The 20,162-nt window shown below is 37.4% G+C and overlaps 1 protein-coding gene across 1 annotated transcript in view; it reads left to right on the top strand.

The window, feature by feature from the left end:
- ENPP1 (ectonucleotide pyrophosphatase/phosphodiesterase 1) overlaps positions 1 to 20,162 on the top strand; it is a 72,208-nt gene that overhangs the window by 27,782 nt on the left and 24,264 nt on the right. Inside the window, exons 2-9 of the mRNA XM_006076996.4 lie at positions 6,001 to 6,073; positions 8,970 to 9,086; positions 10,165 to 10,290; positions 11,172 to 11,232; positions 12,251 to 12,348; positions 14,231 to 14,310; positions 15,171 to 15,290; positions 17,777 to 17,886. Coding sequence (XP_006077058.4) covers positions 6,001 to 6,073; positions 8,970 to 9,086; positions 10,165 to 10,290; positions 11,172 to 11,232; positions 12,251 to 12,348; positions 14,231 to 14,310; positions 15,171 to 15,290; positions 17,777 to 17,886 — 785 coding nt within the window. The remainder of the gene's footprint in view (positions 1 to 6,000; positions 6,074 to 8,969; positions 9,087 to 10,164; positions 10,291 to 11,171; positions 11,233 to 12,250; positions 12,349 to 14,230; positions 14,311 to 15,170; positions 15,291 to 17,776; positions 17,887 to 20,162) is intronic.

Genomic DNA, 20,162 nt, shown 5'->3' with positions numbered 1-20,162 from the left:
ATTAGGACCTTTTGATGTCAAGATTTGTTCATATCTTCTTAAATGCCATTAACGGTACTATTTAGATGGGTTTGTTTTAAATATTTTTTTCCTCTTCTCCCTTTTTTTTCCTTTGTTGTTTATCTTAGATCTTTTCTTTTTGTTCATTTTATATTGTAAGTTTACCTCAAATGATGGGTGAATCATGGTGGTTCATTGATGTTTAGGATTGAGGGATTAGGTAGGTTGAATGGAAGCAGAATTTGTTGATTAGAGTTTGCTTAGAGTAAGTCGGCAGGGAGGAGCTTCCTATTATGCTGAAGATCCCTAAAATGCCAGAATGAGGTAAACTTTACTCTGGATCACTGATATCCATGCTAGCTTCTGGGTTCTCCAGTATACTGATCCTAAACGTATATGGGTTTGTTGTGGAAGCTTTGAGCTCTTGCCATTTTGAAACTGAACCCCTTTCTGCCAGGCAGATGTCAACTTCTTCAGAGTTACAGGTTTCACTGAGTGGTTGGGTATGAGGTTTGCCCCTAAGTGATGTGCTTGCCCAGGGCTGAGTTAAGTCTTCTTTCCCCATTTTCATTTGACCAGTTATATAAGATCTCACTGCCATTTGGGGGAATCTTCATTGAGGTCAAAGGTAACTAAAATGATGCTGTGGGTAAGAGGCTATACAAAAGTTAGAACTTTGTCTTTAGAAAGCTCCTCCATCCACTCAAGCAGTTCTAACTTTTGTATTGAACTTTGTAACACTTGAAAGTTCTTCAAGAACAAGACATTATCTTTGAGCCTCTCATATCTTTGCGTCTCCAGTGGGTGTTTCTTGGCACCAGATATTTTGCATTAGGATCTAATCCTCATCCTCTAGGAAAGGAAATCCCCTGAAGACTCCAACAGTGTCTTGGTCGGAGTTCTTTCAGAATGTTTTCCAGAAGTATGCAGCTTTGGTCAAAGGCCAGAAGACTGATAGGCAATGTGGTCAGATAATTAATTCATCTTCAAGTTGAGGCAGGGGGTCTGTCACATTTGAATACCAAATCCAGCCATCTTCCATCTCCTTAAAAAAATTGCTTTTTGCCTTTATTCATTATAGGCACCCTTTATGTAAAGCAGACACAAAGGCACTTAACAAACGGATTGACTTTGTCAACTCACATGAAAAAAAGGGGGGAGGTTTATAGTTTTCCTCCAAGTTGTGTTTAATTAGTTTGCTGATTTTTCAGGTCAGCAGTTATTGAACGTCTGTGTGTTAGGCCCTGTACTAGGCCTGGAAAATACCAAGATGAGTAAATAAATCCAGGCCTTCCTGGAACTCACAGTCCAGTCAGAGGCAGACAGATAAACAGATCTCTCAGAGCATGGTCAGGTTGCAGTAACTGGGAGTGAGGAAGGGACCAGAGGAGGACAGAGGATCTCCCGAGAGAAAGCAGGCAGATGAGTGACTTATAGCACAGACTTCCACAGTGTCGCCAGAAGATCTTTCTAGAATTTATAAATCCAGTCATGTTACTTCCATGTTCAAATACCTCAACAGCGTCTAACTGACTGCCCCAAAGGCCACCTTTTAGCCTCTCCTTCGGCCTTCCCCCCCGCCCCCACCAACTGCCCACTCCCTTTACAACCTGACTGCTTAAGTTCGAATCTTGCTCCTGTCAGTTATGAACTGTGATCCTTGGCAAGTTGCTAACCTCTCTGCAGCTATTTCTTTAAACTCAGTAAGCACAGTCATTTGTGTCTCAGTGTTACTGTAAGGATTAAATGATTTGATATGAAACTGTTAGAGTAGTGCCTAGCACGTAGTAAGTACCACAGAAGGGATGATTGCTACTGTTTTGTGCAAGTGATGCCTCTTACTGCCATCATTGTTGTTCCTCTTTCCCAGGCCGGTATGATTTCCTTCCCTGGCATTGCACAAAGCACCATTGCATAGATCTGTTACCAAATTAGACACCAGGCCCCTCTGCTGGGGCTCTAGCTGAACCAAAGCTCTCCCCACGCCCCGATTGCTCAAGGAGTTCTTTCCCACTCAGGTGTGTGCTGCTAATAATGAAACTGAGTTTGGTGCAGGCAAAACAGGCTTTTACTCAGTGACCAGAGAATTGAGAAGGGGTGTTCATGCTCTAAAAGTACGTTCTCCCCGAAGGAAGGGGAGTAAGGGAATTTTAAGGGTCAGGAGGCAGACAGGACATCAGGGCTCTAGGAAAGGGGTGGAGACTTCTGGGGCAGCAGGCGCATACACAGTCTCCCATGCTCCTTTGCACACGGCACCAGTTGTGCCTAGCAGAGTACAAATCCCCCTCTTCCCGCCAGGTAGAGATGAAGCATGGTGATGAAGCAAAGGTAACTCTTGGACATCTCCAGGTTTCATCTGCACAGGCAAGATCCTGTGGTCAAGTCAAGGCCAGTTCAGAGTAGTTGACCACTGTGTGTCTCTCAAAGCACATATCTCTCTCAGTAAAACTTCAAAGCATCTGCCCAACACCAGGTGCTTTTGAAACAGAGATGAGTCAAGGCCAGGGTCCAGCTCTCAAGGGTTGGTGTGGAAACACAGAGATAAATCAAGGCATGGAAAGTGGTGACATTTATCCTACTTTATCTGCCATCTTGGAGCTGGCTGGTTCAGTCTAGTTTTGCTGCAGGACTTTGTGGCATCATGTTGATAAACCACAACTAGCCTATACAGTTAAAAAATAGTTTCTGCACCTTTGCATGGGTGACACATTGTCATTATGTACGTTAATTCTTAGGTTGCTTTTCACTATCTCATATTTTTATCATCAACAAATTCTAGAGTTGTTGCCCCGAGTAGATTATCAACTCAGATTAGAGATTTCACCACAAATTCTTTTTTGTTTTAATTTTGTACTTCTCCACAGAATTGAAATCCAATGCATATTTCAGGCACTCAGACATAGTTTATTGATTGAAGGGGAAATCCTTTTTTGTCCAGCTCTCTCTTCGTGATGTCTTTTTATAACCGTTCTCTCCACTGTACTGTTAGCATGTTAACATTTTTTAAAATATAAATTTATTTATTTTTATTGGAGGCTAATTACTTTACAATATTGTATTGGTTTTGCCATACATCAACATGAATCCACCACAGGTGTACACGTGTTCCCCATCCTGAACCCCCCTCCCACCTCCCTCCCCGTACCATCCCTCTGAGTCATCCCAGTGCACCAGCCCCAAGCATCCTGTATCCTGCATTGAACCTGGACTGGCGCTTCATTTCATATATGATATTATACATGTTTCAATGCCATTCTCCCAAATCATCCCCCCCTCCCTCTCCCACAGAGTCCAAAAGACTGTTCTAAACATCTGTGTCTCCTTTGCTGTCTCGCATACAGGGTTATCATTACCATCTTTCTAATTTCCATATATATGCATTAATACACTGTATTGGTGTTTTTCTTTCTGGCTTACTTCACTCTGTATAATAGGCTCCAGTTTCATCCACCTGATTAGAACTGATTCAAATGTATTCTTTTTAATGGCTGAGTAATACTCCATTGTGTATATGTACCACAGCTTTCTTTTTTTAACATATTTCTACTGTAGCTCTTGTCCAGTTCTATTGTAATCATTCATTTTAATGTCCACATGCTTTGTTTCTCTGGCAGGATAGGAATTGCTTTCATTTGCCTCTCTGGCCTTTAGCAAAAGGATTTCACACAGTAGCCACATATTTAGATGAGTACTTGATAAAGAGAATAATATGCATTATGTTAATACCACTGTATTTTAGGGAATTGGTGAGAACAAAAAAGAGATGGAGTAATTTCTTTGTACCTATTTTGGTTCAATAAATATCCAAGAAATAGTTCAGATCCTCTAAACAAGCAGGAAACTCCAAATAAATATTCTTCTAACATAGAGGCAAAACATTCCAACAACTTTTCTTATATGTCTCCAAGCTTCATGATTTTTAAGATAAAATGTAGATACGGCATTGTTCAAACTATTCTTGATAGGTTTATTACAAAGAAATAAAACTTCAATTTTCATGGTTTAAGTTGTTGTCATTGTTTAGTCGCTAAGTTATGTCTGACTCTTTTGTAACCCCATGAACTATAGCCCTTCAGGCTCTTCTGTCCATGGGATTTTATTACAGGATGCTAAATGTAGATTAGTTTGACTATTTTTTCATTTCCCTATATATTTAATGTTGACAATAAGAGAGTTTTTGTTGTTTTTGATAGATCCTTTAGAATCACCCCTCCATAAGCTTGTGTCGCTTTATAACATCAAGGCTTAAGAACACTTATTAGTATTCTCTATTGATACCTTGTTCTGTTTGCTATTCTTTACTTGTTTGTTCAAGCTCTTCTTCTGATGGCTATTTCTTTTAATGGACATATATACATTTAGGTTTTTGATTTCCCAAAAAGGAAACTGACCTAAACCCTGTTGCATTTTAGGCCTACTCTTCTTTTACTCTTCTTTCCTTTACCCTCATTTTCTTTTGAAATGAGTTAGACCTGCTTCCTGCTTCCTTAGTTTTCTTGCCGCTCCGTTTCTCTTTAGTTCTGCAGGCCCTTGACTGTAGGCATCCTGAGGACAGAGGTCATGTCTCCTTTTTCTAAGTACCCAGTACTTAGTCTACAGACCAGCATATGGTCAATACACAGTATATTTTATTTAAGGGGTTGAGTTCAGAAAACATAAAAGCCTTTACCCACCATCCACCCTGCACCATTCACCCATTCCTCCTGGCTCTGTTATCTCTTCACTTTGGTTTTTGGGAAATGCCACACCACCTTTCCATACTACATCTCTTCCCCTTTTCATATTCTTGTTCCTGCAAAAGGAGGCTACTCATTATTCATCTGCTGCCTCCCATAGACCTTCCATCCTGAAGGCCTTGCTTTATGCTGGGTTCCTCTACTCTGTCCTCTCTTCCCTTCTATCAGCTCTGCCTGGCAGTAACACACCATCATTTCCCCCTTGCAGAGCCCAGCTGAGAGGCTTCTTTGGTGAAACCTTTTCTGAACTCCTTCTCACTAAACACCTTAGCCTTTCTTCTTTAAACACTATAGAATTCTGCAACCAATTATGAGCCATTTGTGACTCTGCTTTTTCCCAAAAAGCAGAAGCTCCCTGGGGTATCTCTTACTCTTTTTTTCAGTGCATAACATAATCTTTACACATAGTTGGTGCTCAGTGAAGAATTTGTTAGATTGTCCAGAAATGTGACATTCCAGAGAACTGCCACGGGAGCTCCATTCCACTGAGAAATATTGAAGACAATTTTGTAGATTTTTCTGCTCCTTTTTTTTTTTTTTTTTCTAACTCACAAACTTCTGTCATTGTTCTTGGGAGTTATATGGTGTAACCACTTATATTAAAATGTTAAAGTCCAGAGTATTGGAGAATGAGAAGGTGGCAAAATATTAGAACTGGAAAGATTTTTAGGAATCCAGGGAGTCCAGCCCTTTAATTTTATAAGTGAATAAATTGGTGTCTGGAAGTGACCTGCCCCAAATCTATACATAGTTTATGGTAACATTTGGGTCTTGGATGTAATCTTTCAACCCTGTCTGTTGCTCATTCTTACAAGCTGTCACAGTGCACATGAGGATACTGTTTAGGTTTGTGTAACAAAACTGTTAAAAGAGGCATCTGATATTATCATATTACCTTTTATGGATTAAAAAGTAGAAAATTGAATCTCTTATTAGGTTTTCCTTTCCTCTTCTTTAATTATAAGTTTTGGACTGAATTCACTTGCATCCACTGGGAAATTTCTGACTACATTAACCTAGGAGGGCATTGATTTGTTTGCTAATCTTTCAGTGATCTTTTGTTTGAAGTAGAACATACATACAGAAAAGTACATGAAGCGTAAATGTGCAGTTTCAGTTTTTACAAAGCGTACACGTCGTGTGACCAACACCCAGATCAGGAAACAGAGCAGCACCGACATGTTTGGAAGCATTTAAAGACATGAAACATTTGAAGAAATAAAAGGGCTTTGAAACGACATCATTTTCTTTTTTCTCCTGACAGGTATTGTCAGTCTGTGTGTTAACAACAATCCTTGGTTGTATATTTGGGTTGAAACCAAGCTGTGCCAAAGAAAGTAAGTAGTATACTAATTCATGTGTGCATGGGTGTGTGTATGTGCCCCGCGCGGCTGGGGGTAATAGCCTTCTTGAGAATGTGATTGAGACAACAGTTACGTCCTCATCCCTTGAGTACTCCATGCGTATGTGTGCATGCTCAGTTGTGTCCAACTCTTTGGCGATCCCATGGACTCTAGCCCACCAGGCTCCTCTGTCCATGGGATTTTCTTGGCAAGAATACTGGAGTGGGTTGCCATTTCTACCTCTAGAAATGGTGAGTGCTCCATAGATATTGCAAATTTGATGCCAGTTTGAACATTTATCTTGAAGATCTTTTATTATTTTAGCTGTATACTATCTACTTGCAAAACTGCATCCCAAAACAACAGAGAGGGGCTATGACCAAAAAAAAAAAAAAAAATACAGTGAAAAACCTCAAAACAACAAAAAAGAACAAAGATACAAACAAGAAGACATGGATGACAGATTCTTGTGCTGGGCTCTGTGAGCCTCTCTCCCTGACTTCCTCCAGGGACTCCTACTTTTTGTCCCTAAGGCATTAGGTGCTGGAACAGTCCTGAGGTTACTAGGTAAACAGCATGCCTGGGCAGCTGGAAACATCCTTACATGCTTGTAAGTCTTTTAGAAGTGCAGTCATTTCAAAACAATAGTGATATTTTTAAGCTGTTACTTACATTTTTCATTTTATGAAGTTCAGAAATCTTGCCAGCATGGAAAGATCACTATAAATAATAAAACTTTGAATCATAATACATTGTAGCAGTCATATTTTGGATTTGAAGTAGTTTTTTATTTTTGCTCCTTTTAAATCATTGATGGTCTTCCTTTTAAATCACTGATGAATTCCTAAGGAATTCAGTTTTGAAAACTGAACAAATCTTTCTATTCAATTATTCCATAATTATACTATTAGTCATTTTTTGAAAAAATTTAGTGATTGTTAAGCTGTCATTTATTTTTAAAATGAATGAAATGTAGTAATTTTATATATTTAGTCAGCAACAATTCAGAGCAAGCATATCAGCATTTAGTAAAATTAACAAGCTACATATTTTAGTGTTCACCTATGTAGCCTTTAAGCAGTAATTCATTCACCTTGTGTTTAGTTTGGCACGTAAAAATAAAACTGAGTGATTGAAAACAGCAATTTTAATCTAAACTCAAGGTGGAATACATTTTCTTTTTTAAATTAATGGAAGCATACTAATGATCTGTAAGTAATAGCTATTATTATAATAGTTTTCCCTCCTGGGATCAGGAAAGTTCATGTTTTTGACCCTAGAAATTATTATTGTCATTTCATGTTTTTTAAATTGCTTCATTTCCTTGTCTCAAATGAGTTAGATTCTGTGACGGTGTCTTCTTGGGTCAGAGGACCATTACAGCCAAGAGCAAGGATTATTCCTTTTTTTTTTCTTTTGGACTTCCATTATTCTACAAGTGGATTGTTTTTCTTACCATCCTGATTTATTTTTTATTAAATCTAGATTATTCTTGATAGCTAGTAAAGAGTTACAGTGTAAATTTTGTTTTTTAAATTTTATTTTATTTTTAAACTTTACAATATTATATTAGTTTTGCCAAATATTGAAATGAATCCACCACAGGTATACATGTGTTCCGCATCCTGAACCTTCCTCCCTCCTCCCTCCCCATACCATCCCTCTGGGTCGTCCCAGTGCACCAGCCCCAGGCATCCAGTATCGTGCATCGAACCTGGACTGGCAACTCATTTCATACATGATATTATACATGTTTCAATGCTATTCTCCCAAATCTTCCCACCCTCTCCCTTATTGGAGTATAGTTGCTTTGCAGTGTTGTGTTCGTTTCTACTGTACAGCAAAGTAAGTCAGCTATACATATGCCCCCTCTTTTTTGGATTTCCGTTCCATTTAGGTCACCACAGACTCAGTAGAGTTCCCTGAGCTATACAGTGGGTTCTCATTAGTTATCTATTTTATTCATAGTTAATAGTGTATGTCAGTCCCAATCTCCCAATTCACCTCAGCCCTCCTCCCCCTCTTGGTGTCCATACATTCATTCTCCTTGTCTTGTAAAGTTGTTTTAGTGCAAAGTGTTTTCCTTCCACGTCTGACATTTGTCCATTTAACTAAAACTTATTAGTACCAACTGTAGTCAAGGCTCTTGCTGGATACCCGGGGTACAGTGTGCTGGGCAGCATCCAGGTGTGGTCTTTGTTCCTAAGAAGTTTGTGGTCCAGGTTGAGACTGGGTTATTAACCAAATGATCTAGTTACAAATGAAATTAAGTGACTGAAAGGGAGGATAAGGTTTCATATAAACTTTAAAAAAATGGAAAAAGCATCTAGACTGGGGAGTTTGGGAAAGCTTCTCAGAGGGAGCCAGGCTGGATCTGAAGGTGCAATGGACAAATCAGGTGTGGTGGGAGATGAGTCTTGCAGAAGATGTTCTGCACAAACACATTACTTCTTTGCACCAGACTGAGGGTGACCTAAGTCAGGTATTCTTTTCCATCATGAAGTTTTCAGAGATTATCAGTTTTTAGAGAACCCCACATAAAATATTCAGAACAAGCTCTTCTTATTTTTCCTTTATTTAATATTCTATATGTAATTTTAAGTTTCATTAGCCCTGTAGGATTTATATTATATAAAAGAAAAAAATTATCTTTTGTTTCTATGACAAGAGATAAAATTGCAAACTCGATACGTAAGGTTACTGCCTTCTGTTTGCATCACTTTCTATAGGTATTTGTGAAAAGATTCTTGGTTAACTTTTTGCCCATCCCATCTGTATTTTCTAAAAGAATATTTAAACCTACTCAATACCGAACTTAGGGTATATTAGTTGATATTTGCTTTGTAATTATATAATGATTAGAAACATCTAACTCATTCGATATTTTCAGTTAAAAGTTGCAAGGGTCGCTGTTTTGAGAGAACATTTGGAAACTGCCGCTGTGATGCTGCTTGTGTTGACCTTGGAAACTGCTGTCTAGATTACCAGGAAACGTGTATAGAACCAGGTAAAAATCTGCAGGTGAAAAGATGGGGTAAAAGAGCAAAGGAAAGTTCTGCATGTTTTAGGTATGTGATTTACCTAACCCATTTGAGATTTTAAAAAATTTGTCCTTTATGTTTCCTGACACAAACAAAATTTACATATCTTGCCTTTGTTAAAAATTTTATGGATGGCAGCACCATGCTGGATTTCAATGTTTGCTGACAACCTATATAGTCTAATTTGCATTTCACCTAAGTTCAAAAGGCTGATTAAAAATATACGACTCTTTCTGTTATGGGCTTATTAAAGCGAGAGTTCTTAAGATGTCCACTTAAACTTTAAAATAAAACTATCAGACTGTGAAAAGTTTGATTTGATCTTCTTTACCTATGAAAGTGAAAGTGTTTGTCACTCAGTCATATCCAACTCTTTGGACTTTAACCTGCCAGGCTTCTTGGTCCATGGAATTTTCCAGGCAAGAATACTGGAGTGGGTTGCCATTCCCTTCTCCAGGGGATCTTCCTGACCCAGGGATTGAACCCAGGTTTCCTGCATTGCAGGCAGATTCTTTACCGTCTGAACCACCAGGGAAGCCCATGCAATAATAACATTTAAATGAGAGTGAACCAGATTTAGATAAATTTGGAGAACTCTGGCAATGACTGGTGGAATAAGCCAAGACTGACATGGGAGTTGTATAATAAAAGTTATGTCTGTTTACATGTTATTTTTTATTTTCTGAATTAATTTTTATTGGAGTATAGTTGCTTTACAATGTTTTGTTAGTTTCTATCTTACAGCAAAATGATCAGCCATATGTATATTAATACATATAGTCCTTCTCTTTTGGACTTGCTTCTCATTCAGCATTTACATTTTAAAATGATGAGATTCTGGATTTCTAGTGAAATAATACTTGTTGCCTGCATATTTTCTGTTAGTTCACATTGACCACTGTGGTGGAAAGTTCTGTGAGTCACTGAGGGTTAAGAAATGGTCCATCATCTCTCATAGATCACGTTCTAGAAGACAATTCTGTGTTCATTTTGGACATGTTGAATTTGGACCATAAAATGTGCTATGTTGACATTTGTTTCTAGAACGGATATGGACTTGCACCAAATTCAGGTGTGGTGAGAAAAGGTTGTCCCGAAGCCTTTGCTCCTGTTCAGATGACTGCAAGGACAAGGGAGACTGTTGTATCAACCACGGATCCGTGTGCCGAGGTCAGGAGGTTGTGCCCTCACCAGGTTCAGCCACAGGCTGACATCTTCCTAGGTCTCAGAGGGGGTTAGCATGGGTGTGCTTTTTACAGTAGAAGTCATAGTTATTGACAAACCATGTTGGCTGAAAAAATATTTTAAAAGCATTTTATTAAAGAAAGTTTCAAACATATATACCTGAATAGAGAGACTATGTAATAAAGCTTGTATCACCCAGCCTAATAATCATGATTGTCTACACACGGCTAGTCTTTTTTATCCATAGTCATACACTCTGCTGCTACTACACCCTCATATTATTTTGATATTAGCTGCATATTTAATGCTGTATTTGTGGAACAATCACTTCACAGTCTTGGCTGACTATGTAGCAGATTCTTTCATCGTAAACGAGGACAGTGTCTGCCTGACGTTGAGAGAAGTTAGTGCCTAAGATTCTGTGTAAGCTGGTGTTACTATGATGTCTTGCCTAGGTGTTGCAGGGTTCCTTGAAATTCTTTGACAGAACTTGACTGTATGAGAGGAACTAAGGCAGAAGATTCTGTCGGTGGATAGAAGTAGGGTTATAAATTTTGGCTGAAAATATTATTAATGACAATTTGAAAATGGAAAATGTGCCTTCAAGTTCTCACAAATACAGCAATATGTTTTAGTCTTGCAATTATAAATTCATTCTTTAATTCCTGATATCAACTAACTCTTATTTTGAAATAGAATAACTCTCTATTTGTTCTATTCCCTGAGAATCACACCCCACATGATCTATGTATCTGTTAACTTTTTTGTTTTTTGGGGGGAACGAGTCCTAATGTGTCTCACAAACATCACGACCATTGTTGCTGTTAAATGTGTTCAACTCACTGTACTTCTTGAAAATATTTTAGGGGAGAAAAGTTGGGTAGAAAGAGAATGTGACAGCATTGATGAACCACAGTGTCCGGCAGGGTAAGATTATATTCTGAAATGCTCATGTTTTCTTTTATAGAAGTATCATTCTTTCTCTTTCCAAATTGAAATGATAAAAATAATAATAATTATTCATTGGTTCAACAAATATTATTTTTAGTTAGGCCTTCTTTTGGCATTGGTGGTATAGAAGTGATTATGACATGACCCTCACCCCCCACTTCCCACTCCTGGTCTAGAAACTGGAAAAGAAAAAAAGAGAGAGGTTATGAATATTTAATGTTCATGAGTGTTGGGTGGAAAAATTTGTTTTCCTTCTTAGGAAAAAAGGATCTTTACTTTCATTTGAAGTTTTTCAAGTTGAACTTATAACAAATTACAACTTTTTAAAAAAAATTTTTGATTCACTTATGTATTTTCAGGATAACATGTCTATGAGAAGATGTTACATAATTTTTATAATTTGTATTTTCTATTTTTGGTCTAAAGTGTTTTATACAATACCTTATGTTTCTAAGGTCATCAGGAAAGGTTTGTGTAGAATTCGAAAAGTGGAAATTTGATGACAGTTAGACATGTTTATCTTTGTTCCACTTGAGATCTATATAATTTGAATTATTAATCTTCAGAAATATATTATATGTTTAAAATAATGATTTTTCCAAACTGTTAAACATTATAAAGCTGTCCTGGTAGAAACAAGAACACAATTTAGAATATGCTGTTTGTTAATATTTATTCTCTTGCAAATTGGAGAAATATTGCATTTTGGTTGCATTTCATCTAGCTTTTGGAATAGCAGGGACCATAAATGATGGTCTCTGTATGGTACCTAAAAATGGTGTGAGTGCTCAATCAGTACTATTTGATAATGTACATGATGAAATACAAAATCATATATATGAATATAAGCACTTCTAAAATATTCTTTATAAAGATGCTTGTTGAGCTTGTTAGTTTACCTTAGATTACATCCCTACCTCAGTGGAAAATGTTCACTGGATCTGTGTCTTCTTTCTTCTTTACACATTTTTTTTCTTTCTTTCTCATTACCCAGGTTTGAAACACCTCCTACCCTCTTATTTTCTTTGGATGGTTTCAGGGCAGAATATCTGCACACTTGGGGTGGACTTCTTCCTGTTCTTAGCAAGCTGAGTGAGTAACTTCAGAGTACACTGTTGGAGTGCCCCAGCGTCAGTAGACTGAGGAGGCAGTCTCGTTTTTGAAAAATACGGCAGAATCTGTTTTACCAAACTTCTCTGTTGTAAAAGAGTTAAACCCTAGTGATAAGGACCTAGTCTTTAATATTATAATTGTTCTAAAACTGCCTTTTAAACAACTCTAAGATAATAATGATTATCTTAGGATTTTTATTCCTTGGTTACAGATGTTAAGGATAAGGCATACTTTTTTTTCTTAGACTTTTGGATTCATTTTGTGGACAAACTATTTATATATTTATTTATCTAATATGACTACATCTTAAAGTAGAATTTCAAAAACTGAAGGTATTTCTTATATGAATCTAGTAGTGCAGACATAGACTATTTACTTGTTATTTATCCTTTAGTATCATGAGGCATCCTTCCAATTTCTTTATCTCAATTAAAGCCTTAATTAAATGATTATTATATAAGTTAGTAATGCAGTAGTAGAATAGTCTTTTCTTAGTACGAATGCAAAAGTTTTAAATCACATTAACCACCAGTAATATGGTTATCACTCGTATCGTTGTTATTGAAAAAATAAAAAATTAAATATGGGTATAAAAGCTGAAGAACATTGCTTGTTATCAGTGATCAGTATTTAAATAGCCACAGTGTAATACTGGACTGAAATGGAGATAAGTAAATTCACTATTTTAGTGTTCTTCTGGAGTTCTGGGACATTATTTACTGGACTTGAATATTTGAATGTCAAAATCACTCTCCATAATCACATAGGTACATTTATTGTACTTCTTTTGTAAGAAACTGATATTTGGAGAACTTCTAAAAATTTCAATTTTTAATTTCTACTGGGAAGAAAGTAGTTTTTATAAATAATCATTTGACATAAAAGTCTTTAGGAAAGAGCTTACATGGACAAGAAAGACTCTGTTTTATCAGCTAGGCTCACGGGCTTTGAAGCTTGCATCTGGCCCTTTGTTATCATCAGGAGGAAAGTTTGTTTCCATAGCATCAAATACAATATCCTGAGTTCAGAATTAAGGAGCCTTAGGTACCTATATGTGAAGTGGAAAGGAACTCAATGCATAGTTAACTTAAGTCCTTGCTTTGGGTAATTAGGAAGTGTAGCCTGTAATTCTGAACTGTTTGGAATGCAGTGAGATAGAGAGACATGTACCAGCCTGAGGAACACTTTCAGGTATGAGGTATTGAAATGCTAGAATCATTAGTTATATGTTCCTTCCGTGGTAGAAGCAGACGAGGGATGTGACACTACGGCTAAATCAGGAACAGTTTGACTCTGTCCTTCTTGTTTTTTGTTTTTTTTGTTTTTGTTTTTGTATTAATACTTGAAGCCAGAAGATGCCTTTAATCATTAAAGCAGTGTTGAATTTGTCTAGAGTTAACTGGTTTGGACTTTGGGGTGGGACACTGTCCTCCTAGCTACTGCTTCATTCTTGTTTTCATTTTGCTGAGTTAGCTACTATGGATGTTGGTAGTTTTGTTTTGGCTATTTGTTTTTTTAAAAACTACATCTTGTATTTAGCTATATTACCACCAAGTAATAGCAAAGATCTAGCAAGCATCATTATGGTCCATCTGGAACTTAATGTTATTAGTAAGTATGGGGTAAATATTCCATTGGATTAATTATTTTAATTTTTTTTTTAACTAAGAAGAAAAACTAGTTCTCATCATTGAGTTTGAAACCACAATGTGGCTTTGTAATTCACCCTGAATTTTTATATGGTTGTAAATCCCTTCTGGATTCATGTTTTAGTACTACTTAGAAGTCTGTGGAACCAACACTAAATGAAGGAAACAGATTGTCAGTTGTATTTAATAACAATCTTTTTTTCCCCTTGTAGAAACCTGTGGGACATATACTAAAAACATGAGACCAGTATATCCAACAAAAACTTTCCCCAATCACTACAGCATTGTCACAGTAAGCTCTGCATTTCAATTTTTATATGTCCACAAAAGTGAGATGTAAATATAACATTTTTCAAGAGAATAATCAGATTTCAGATCAGGAAAAAAACACCTTCTTTTTCATTGTGTAGTTAAGCAGGAAAACAGGTTCTGGTTCTTATTCTTCTATTAACCCGTTGTGACCTTGGGAAGTTACCTTACCTTCTGTGTCTCGATTTCCCATATGTGAAAAGAGGTGATTGAAGACCCCAAGAAATGATTTCTTAATTCCCTTTCAGTTTAGGATTCTTAGGTTCTGTTCTTTCTGATTAGTTTTTAGCTTACTTTATTTGAGCCCCAGATTGCACTCACAGGTCCTCAGCCGTCTTTCCAATCATTTCAATGTATGAGTCTAAGCAAAACACTTTGCCTGACTCTAGATGTGATTACAGCTCTCTTTTTGTTTCACTTTCAGATTTAATTTGGATCCAGAAAAAAAAAATGTAGAATTCATTAGGCCTTAAGGCCACAGAATTAATACTTTGACTTATACTGGTACAAGCTATTCTTGAACCCAATCAAAAAGGATTTTGTTATGCAGAAACTTTTCACTGAGCAATCCAAAAGGACATCTCAGTACTTTTTTCAAAATTAAGAGGCTGCTACTGTTCCTAATTTATTTTCTCCTATTACATAAATTAAAACACAAGTACTACATAAAATCTTAAGCAGTTGGTTGTATTTTGATAATATGCGGTGTTTTCTTCTTCTCTTCTTAAGCTAGGTTAAGTTCCTTGTAGCTTCAGTTGTGTATTTCTCTCTGATGGTTTTGTTCTGTAACCTTAACATTAAAAACTCACAACTTGCATAAAACTTGTATTTTATATTTTTTAGGGACTTTATCCGGAATCCCATGGCATCGTTGACAATAATATTTATGATCCCCAAATGAACGCTTACTTTGCACTTAAAAGCAAAGAGAAATTTAACCCAGAGTGGTACAAAGGAGAACCAGTGAGTTGTTTATTTAATTTAGCTATTAAAATTATTTTTTATTATTCTCATATGTTTCTATCAGAGTAAAATGACAGATCCCCTGGAGTTTTTAAGAACCTATTTAATCTACTGTGTTTGTGCAATCCTTATGCAAATAAAGGTAAATGCAGATAACTCAAAATATAGTTTATATCTTTGTATATTTTATTCCAGAGTAGGGTTCAGGTTATTCTGAGCCAATTTTCTTTTCTGCTTAATGATACCTTTTTGTTCTAGTAGCAAAGAGTAGTACTCTGGGGGTAATATTTTGATCTACACAAAGCTAATTGTTGCTTCAGGAGTAAACTATGACTGTTTGCATTTGCTGACTTAGAAGATTGTCCCTGATTGTGATTTAGATGTGTTCTCCTTTTTAATTTTTAAAAATTGCCACAACAATTCTAAAAGGTCTATTTGAATAGTCTTGATATCTGGAAAAGGTCAGTTTTCATTCCAATCCCAAAGAAAGGCAATGCCAAAGAATGCTCAAACTATCGCACAATTGCACTCATCTCACACGCTAGTAAAGTAATGCTCAAAATTGTCCAAGCCAGGCTTCAGCAATATGTGAACTGTGAACTTCCTGATGTTCAAGCTGGTTTTAGAAAAGGCAGAGGAACCAGAGACCAAATTGCCAACATCTGCTGGATCATGGAAAAAGCAAGAGAGTTCCAGAAAAACATCTATTTCTGCTTTATTAGCTATGCCAAAGCCTTTGACTGTGTGGATCACAATAAACTGTGGAAAATTCTGCAAGAGATGGGAATACCAGACCACCTGACCTGCCTCTTGAGAAATTTGTATGCAGGTCAGGAAGCAACAGTTAGAACTGGACATGGAACAACAGACTGGTTCCAAATAGGAAAAGGAGTACGTCAAGGCTGTATATTGTCACCCTACTTATTTAACTTCTATGCAGAGTACATCATGAGAAATGCTGGGCTGGAAGAAACACAAGCTGGAATCAAGATTGCCGGGAGAAATATCAATAACCTCAGATATGCAGATGACACCACCTTTATGGCAGAAAGTGAAGAGGAACTTAAAAGCCTCTTGATGAAAGTGAAAGTGGAGAGTGAAAAAGTTGGCTTAAAGCTCAACATTCAGAAAACGAAGATCATGGCATTTGGTCCCACCACTTCATGGGAAATAGATGGGGAAACAGTGGAAACAGTGTCAGACTTTATTTTTCTGGGCTCCAGAATCACTGCAGATGGTGACTGCAGCCATGAAATTAAAAGACGCTTACTCCTTGGACGGAAAGTTATGACCAACCTAGATAGCATATTCAAAAGCAGAGACATTACTTTGCCAACAAAGGTCCGTCTAGTCAAGGCTATGACTTTTCCAGTGGTCATGCATGGATGTGAGAGTTGGACTGTGAAGAAGGCTGAGCACCGAAGAATTGATGCTTTTGAACTGTGGTGTTGGAGAAGACTCTTGACAGTCCCTTGGACTGCAAGGAGATCCAACCAGTCCATTCTAAAGGAGATCGGCCCTGGGATTTCTTTGGAAGGAATGATGCTAAAGCTGAAACTCCAGTACTTTGGCCACCTCATGCGAAGAGCTGACTCATTGGAAAAGACTCTGATGCTGGGAGGGATTGAGGACAGGAGAAGGGGACGACAGAGGATGAGATGGCTGGATGGCATCACTGACTCGATGGACGTGAGTCTGAGTGAACTCCGGGAGTTGGTGATGGACAGGGAGGCCTGGCGTGCTGCGATTCATGGGGTTGCAAAGAGTCGGACACGACTGAGCGACTGATCTGATCTGATCTGATATCTCTTTTAGGAAGAAAAGAGAATGATGTTAATTTGCAAGTTATATTTAGATTTTTAAATTTATTTTTATTTTATTTTTTTATATTTTATATTTTTATTTATATTTTTATATTTAGTTATATTTAGATTTTTAGCTTTGACATTTAAAATCATGAATTTTCAGCAAGTATTCTTTCTGTGCCTCAGTTTTCTGTACTGTAAATAATTCTGTTAACTACCTCATAGAATTATTGTGATGATTATTTAAATTAATAATCTAAGTTGCTTATAGGAGTACCATTTAGAACTGTAACTGGCAATAATAAGTGCTCAATAAATATTAAGTTACATAATCAAAATATGTCAGTAAGTTAAAAATATGTATATTTGTGAATTTTTCTTTTCTTGTGATTTTTTTTTTCTTTTAACAGAAGCTTATTAAGTAGAAGCAAGTCTATAAAAGTTGCAGGAGTTACCAATTGTTTATATTCTTTAAGTTAATTTAATTTCTGATTATTTAATTTCTTTTTGCTGCTGTTCAAAGTCACATTACATGGTTGTTTTGTAGTCTAACTGCTGGAGCTTATTGATATCAAAACTTTCTAGCATTTGAGAGGAAAGCATTGGCAGTTGTGTGAACCCAGTTTCCTAAGAAATCAGTGCTTACATAATTTCCTATTTTTCCTTCTCTGTCTTCTCCAGATTTGGCTGACAGCTAAATATCAAGGCCTGAAGACAGGCACATTTTTTTGGCCAGGATCAGATGTGAAAATCAATGGAATTTTCCCAGACGTCTATAAAATCTATAATGCGTATGTATAACTGTACTTTTTCTAGGACCTATAACACAGAACAGTTTATTTTCTTATCACAGCCTGAGTTCTAGCATTTGAATGATATGTTATCTGAAAAATGAGACCTATCAAAATAAGAACTCTATTTCAAAGAGTTTTAAATGGATGGTAGATAGTAAAACTAGATGAGGTTTTTTTTTTTTTTTTCCTGGAGGTTTTCTAGAAAGCACTGGTGGTAACATGTTGCAGTTTGTGTTCAGATATTTGGATAGGAATAAGAATTGAAGTCTTGGTGAAAGTAGGGGTCCTGAATATTTTCACTCCAGGAAGAAAGAACTAGGAGAAGGAGCTGAAAGTATTAAAAGGGACATAGGTAGGAGTGACCCTTTGGTGTCCAAAAATACTATTTGAAAGAAGATATTAATGGCACCTCTAGATTTGCATTTTCAAACTTCTTTTTTAAACATTCCATCTATAGCGGAACTGATTAGAGTAATCTCCCTGTAATATTCAAAATCTGTGTGGTATTGTGGAAAAACAAAACAAAACACACAACTCTTTTCCTGGAAAACTCCCTTTGGATTATTTTAGTGAGACTAGCAAAATAATTTGGCTTATACTTGGGGAATTTATGTCATAAAACCAATACAATAGTGTATTTGAGGGACGAAAGGGAAAGTTCATAAATTCCAAACAAGAAATGCATATTTTCTTTGGTAACCTTAGGCTATTGTTGATTCTTTGTGGTTCATATAAGCACCTTGTTATTTGCCATTAATTTCATTCCATGGATGGTAATTGAGATTCTGTGCACCAGGCACTGTCTTAGACCTGGAGAATTTTGCAGAGTAGTGATACACGTTCTCTGGCCTCTCAAGTTCTGATAGAAACCTTCTCAAGGAACAACGTAGTGTACTTGGGGTTGGGCAAGCACTCTGATGGAGACCTGTAAACAAAATATTTTGCCCAGAGGAAGATGTCATTAATTCTGCCCAGAAACTGTTGCCTGGAGAACTGTCTGCCCAACAAGTGTCCGTTTCCAATTTTACTGAGAGTCATCAATGAGTGAGTTCATCTTCATGAAAGTGAAGTCTCTCAGTTGTGTCCGACTCTTTGCGACCCCATGGACTGTGGCCTACCAGGCTCCTCTGTCCATGGGATTTTCCAGGCAATAGTCCTGGAGTGGATTGCCATTTCCTTCTCCAGGGGATCTTCCCAACCCAGGGATTGAACCTGGCTCTACCGCATTGTAGACAGATGCTTTACCATCTGAGCCACCAAAGAGGTCCCCTTTAAAGAGTATTGATTTGACACGTGGGTTATTCATGACATGGCAGTTCCTATTTTGAGGTACAGGAATAAAATCCTCAGGTAGAAAATGGGAAGCAAATTTTTAGACCCAACTACAACTTTCATTTTTTTTGACAAACTTTCTGTTTGTTTAACCTATACTCTGAGCATATCATGAGAAATGCTGGGCTAGATAAGTTACAAGCTGGAATCAAGATATGCGGGAAAAACAACAACATCAGATATGCAGATGATACCACTCCAGTGGCAGAAAGTGAACAGGAACTAAAGAGCCTCTTGATGAGAGTAAAGGATAAGAGTGAAAGAGCCAGCTTAAAACTAAATATTAAAACAAACAAACAAACAAACAAACAGATCATGGCATCTAGCCCCATTACTTCATGGCAAATAGAAGGGGAGGGTGGGGAAATAGTGACATATTTCCTCTTCTTGGGCTCTAAAATCACTGCAGATGGTGACTGCAGCCATGAAATCAGATGATTGCTTCTTGGCAGGAAAGTTGTGACAAACCTAGACAGTGTTGAAAAGCAGAGACATCACTCTGTTGAAAGACGGTTCAATATAGTCAAGGCTACAATGGCATCCCACTCCAGTTACTTTTGCCTGGAAAATCCCATGGACAGAGGAGCCTGGTAGGCTGCAGTCCATGGGGTCGCTAGAGTCGGAGGCGACTGAGCGACTTCACTTTCACTTTTCACTTTCATGCATTGGAGAAGGAAATGGCAACCCACTCCAGTGTTCTTGCCTGGAGAATCCCAGGGACGGGGAAGCCTGGTGGGCTGCTGTCTGTGGGGTCGCACAGAGTCGGACATGACTGAAGCAACTTAGCAGCAGCAGCATGGTCTTCCCAGTGGTCGTGTATGCTTGTGAGACCGTAAAGAAGGCAGAATGGCAAAGAATTGATGCCTTCAAACTGTGGTGCTGGAGAAGACTCCTGAAAGTCCCTTGAACAGCAAGGAGATCAAACCAGTAAATCTTAAGGG

This window comes from Bubalus bubalis, chromosome 10 (genome assembly GCF_019923935.1).
Source record: "Bubalus bubalis isolate 160015118507 breed Murrah chromosome 10, NDDB_SH_1, whole genome shotgun sequence".
Classification (NCBI taxonomy): Eukaryota; Metazoa; Chordata; class Mammalia; order Artiodactyla; family Bovidae; genus Bubalus; species Bubalus bubalis.
The sequence above is the reverse complement of the archived record's forward strand: the minus strand, read 5'-3'. Positions and strand labels throughout refer to the sequence as shown.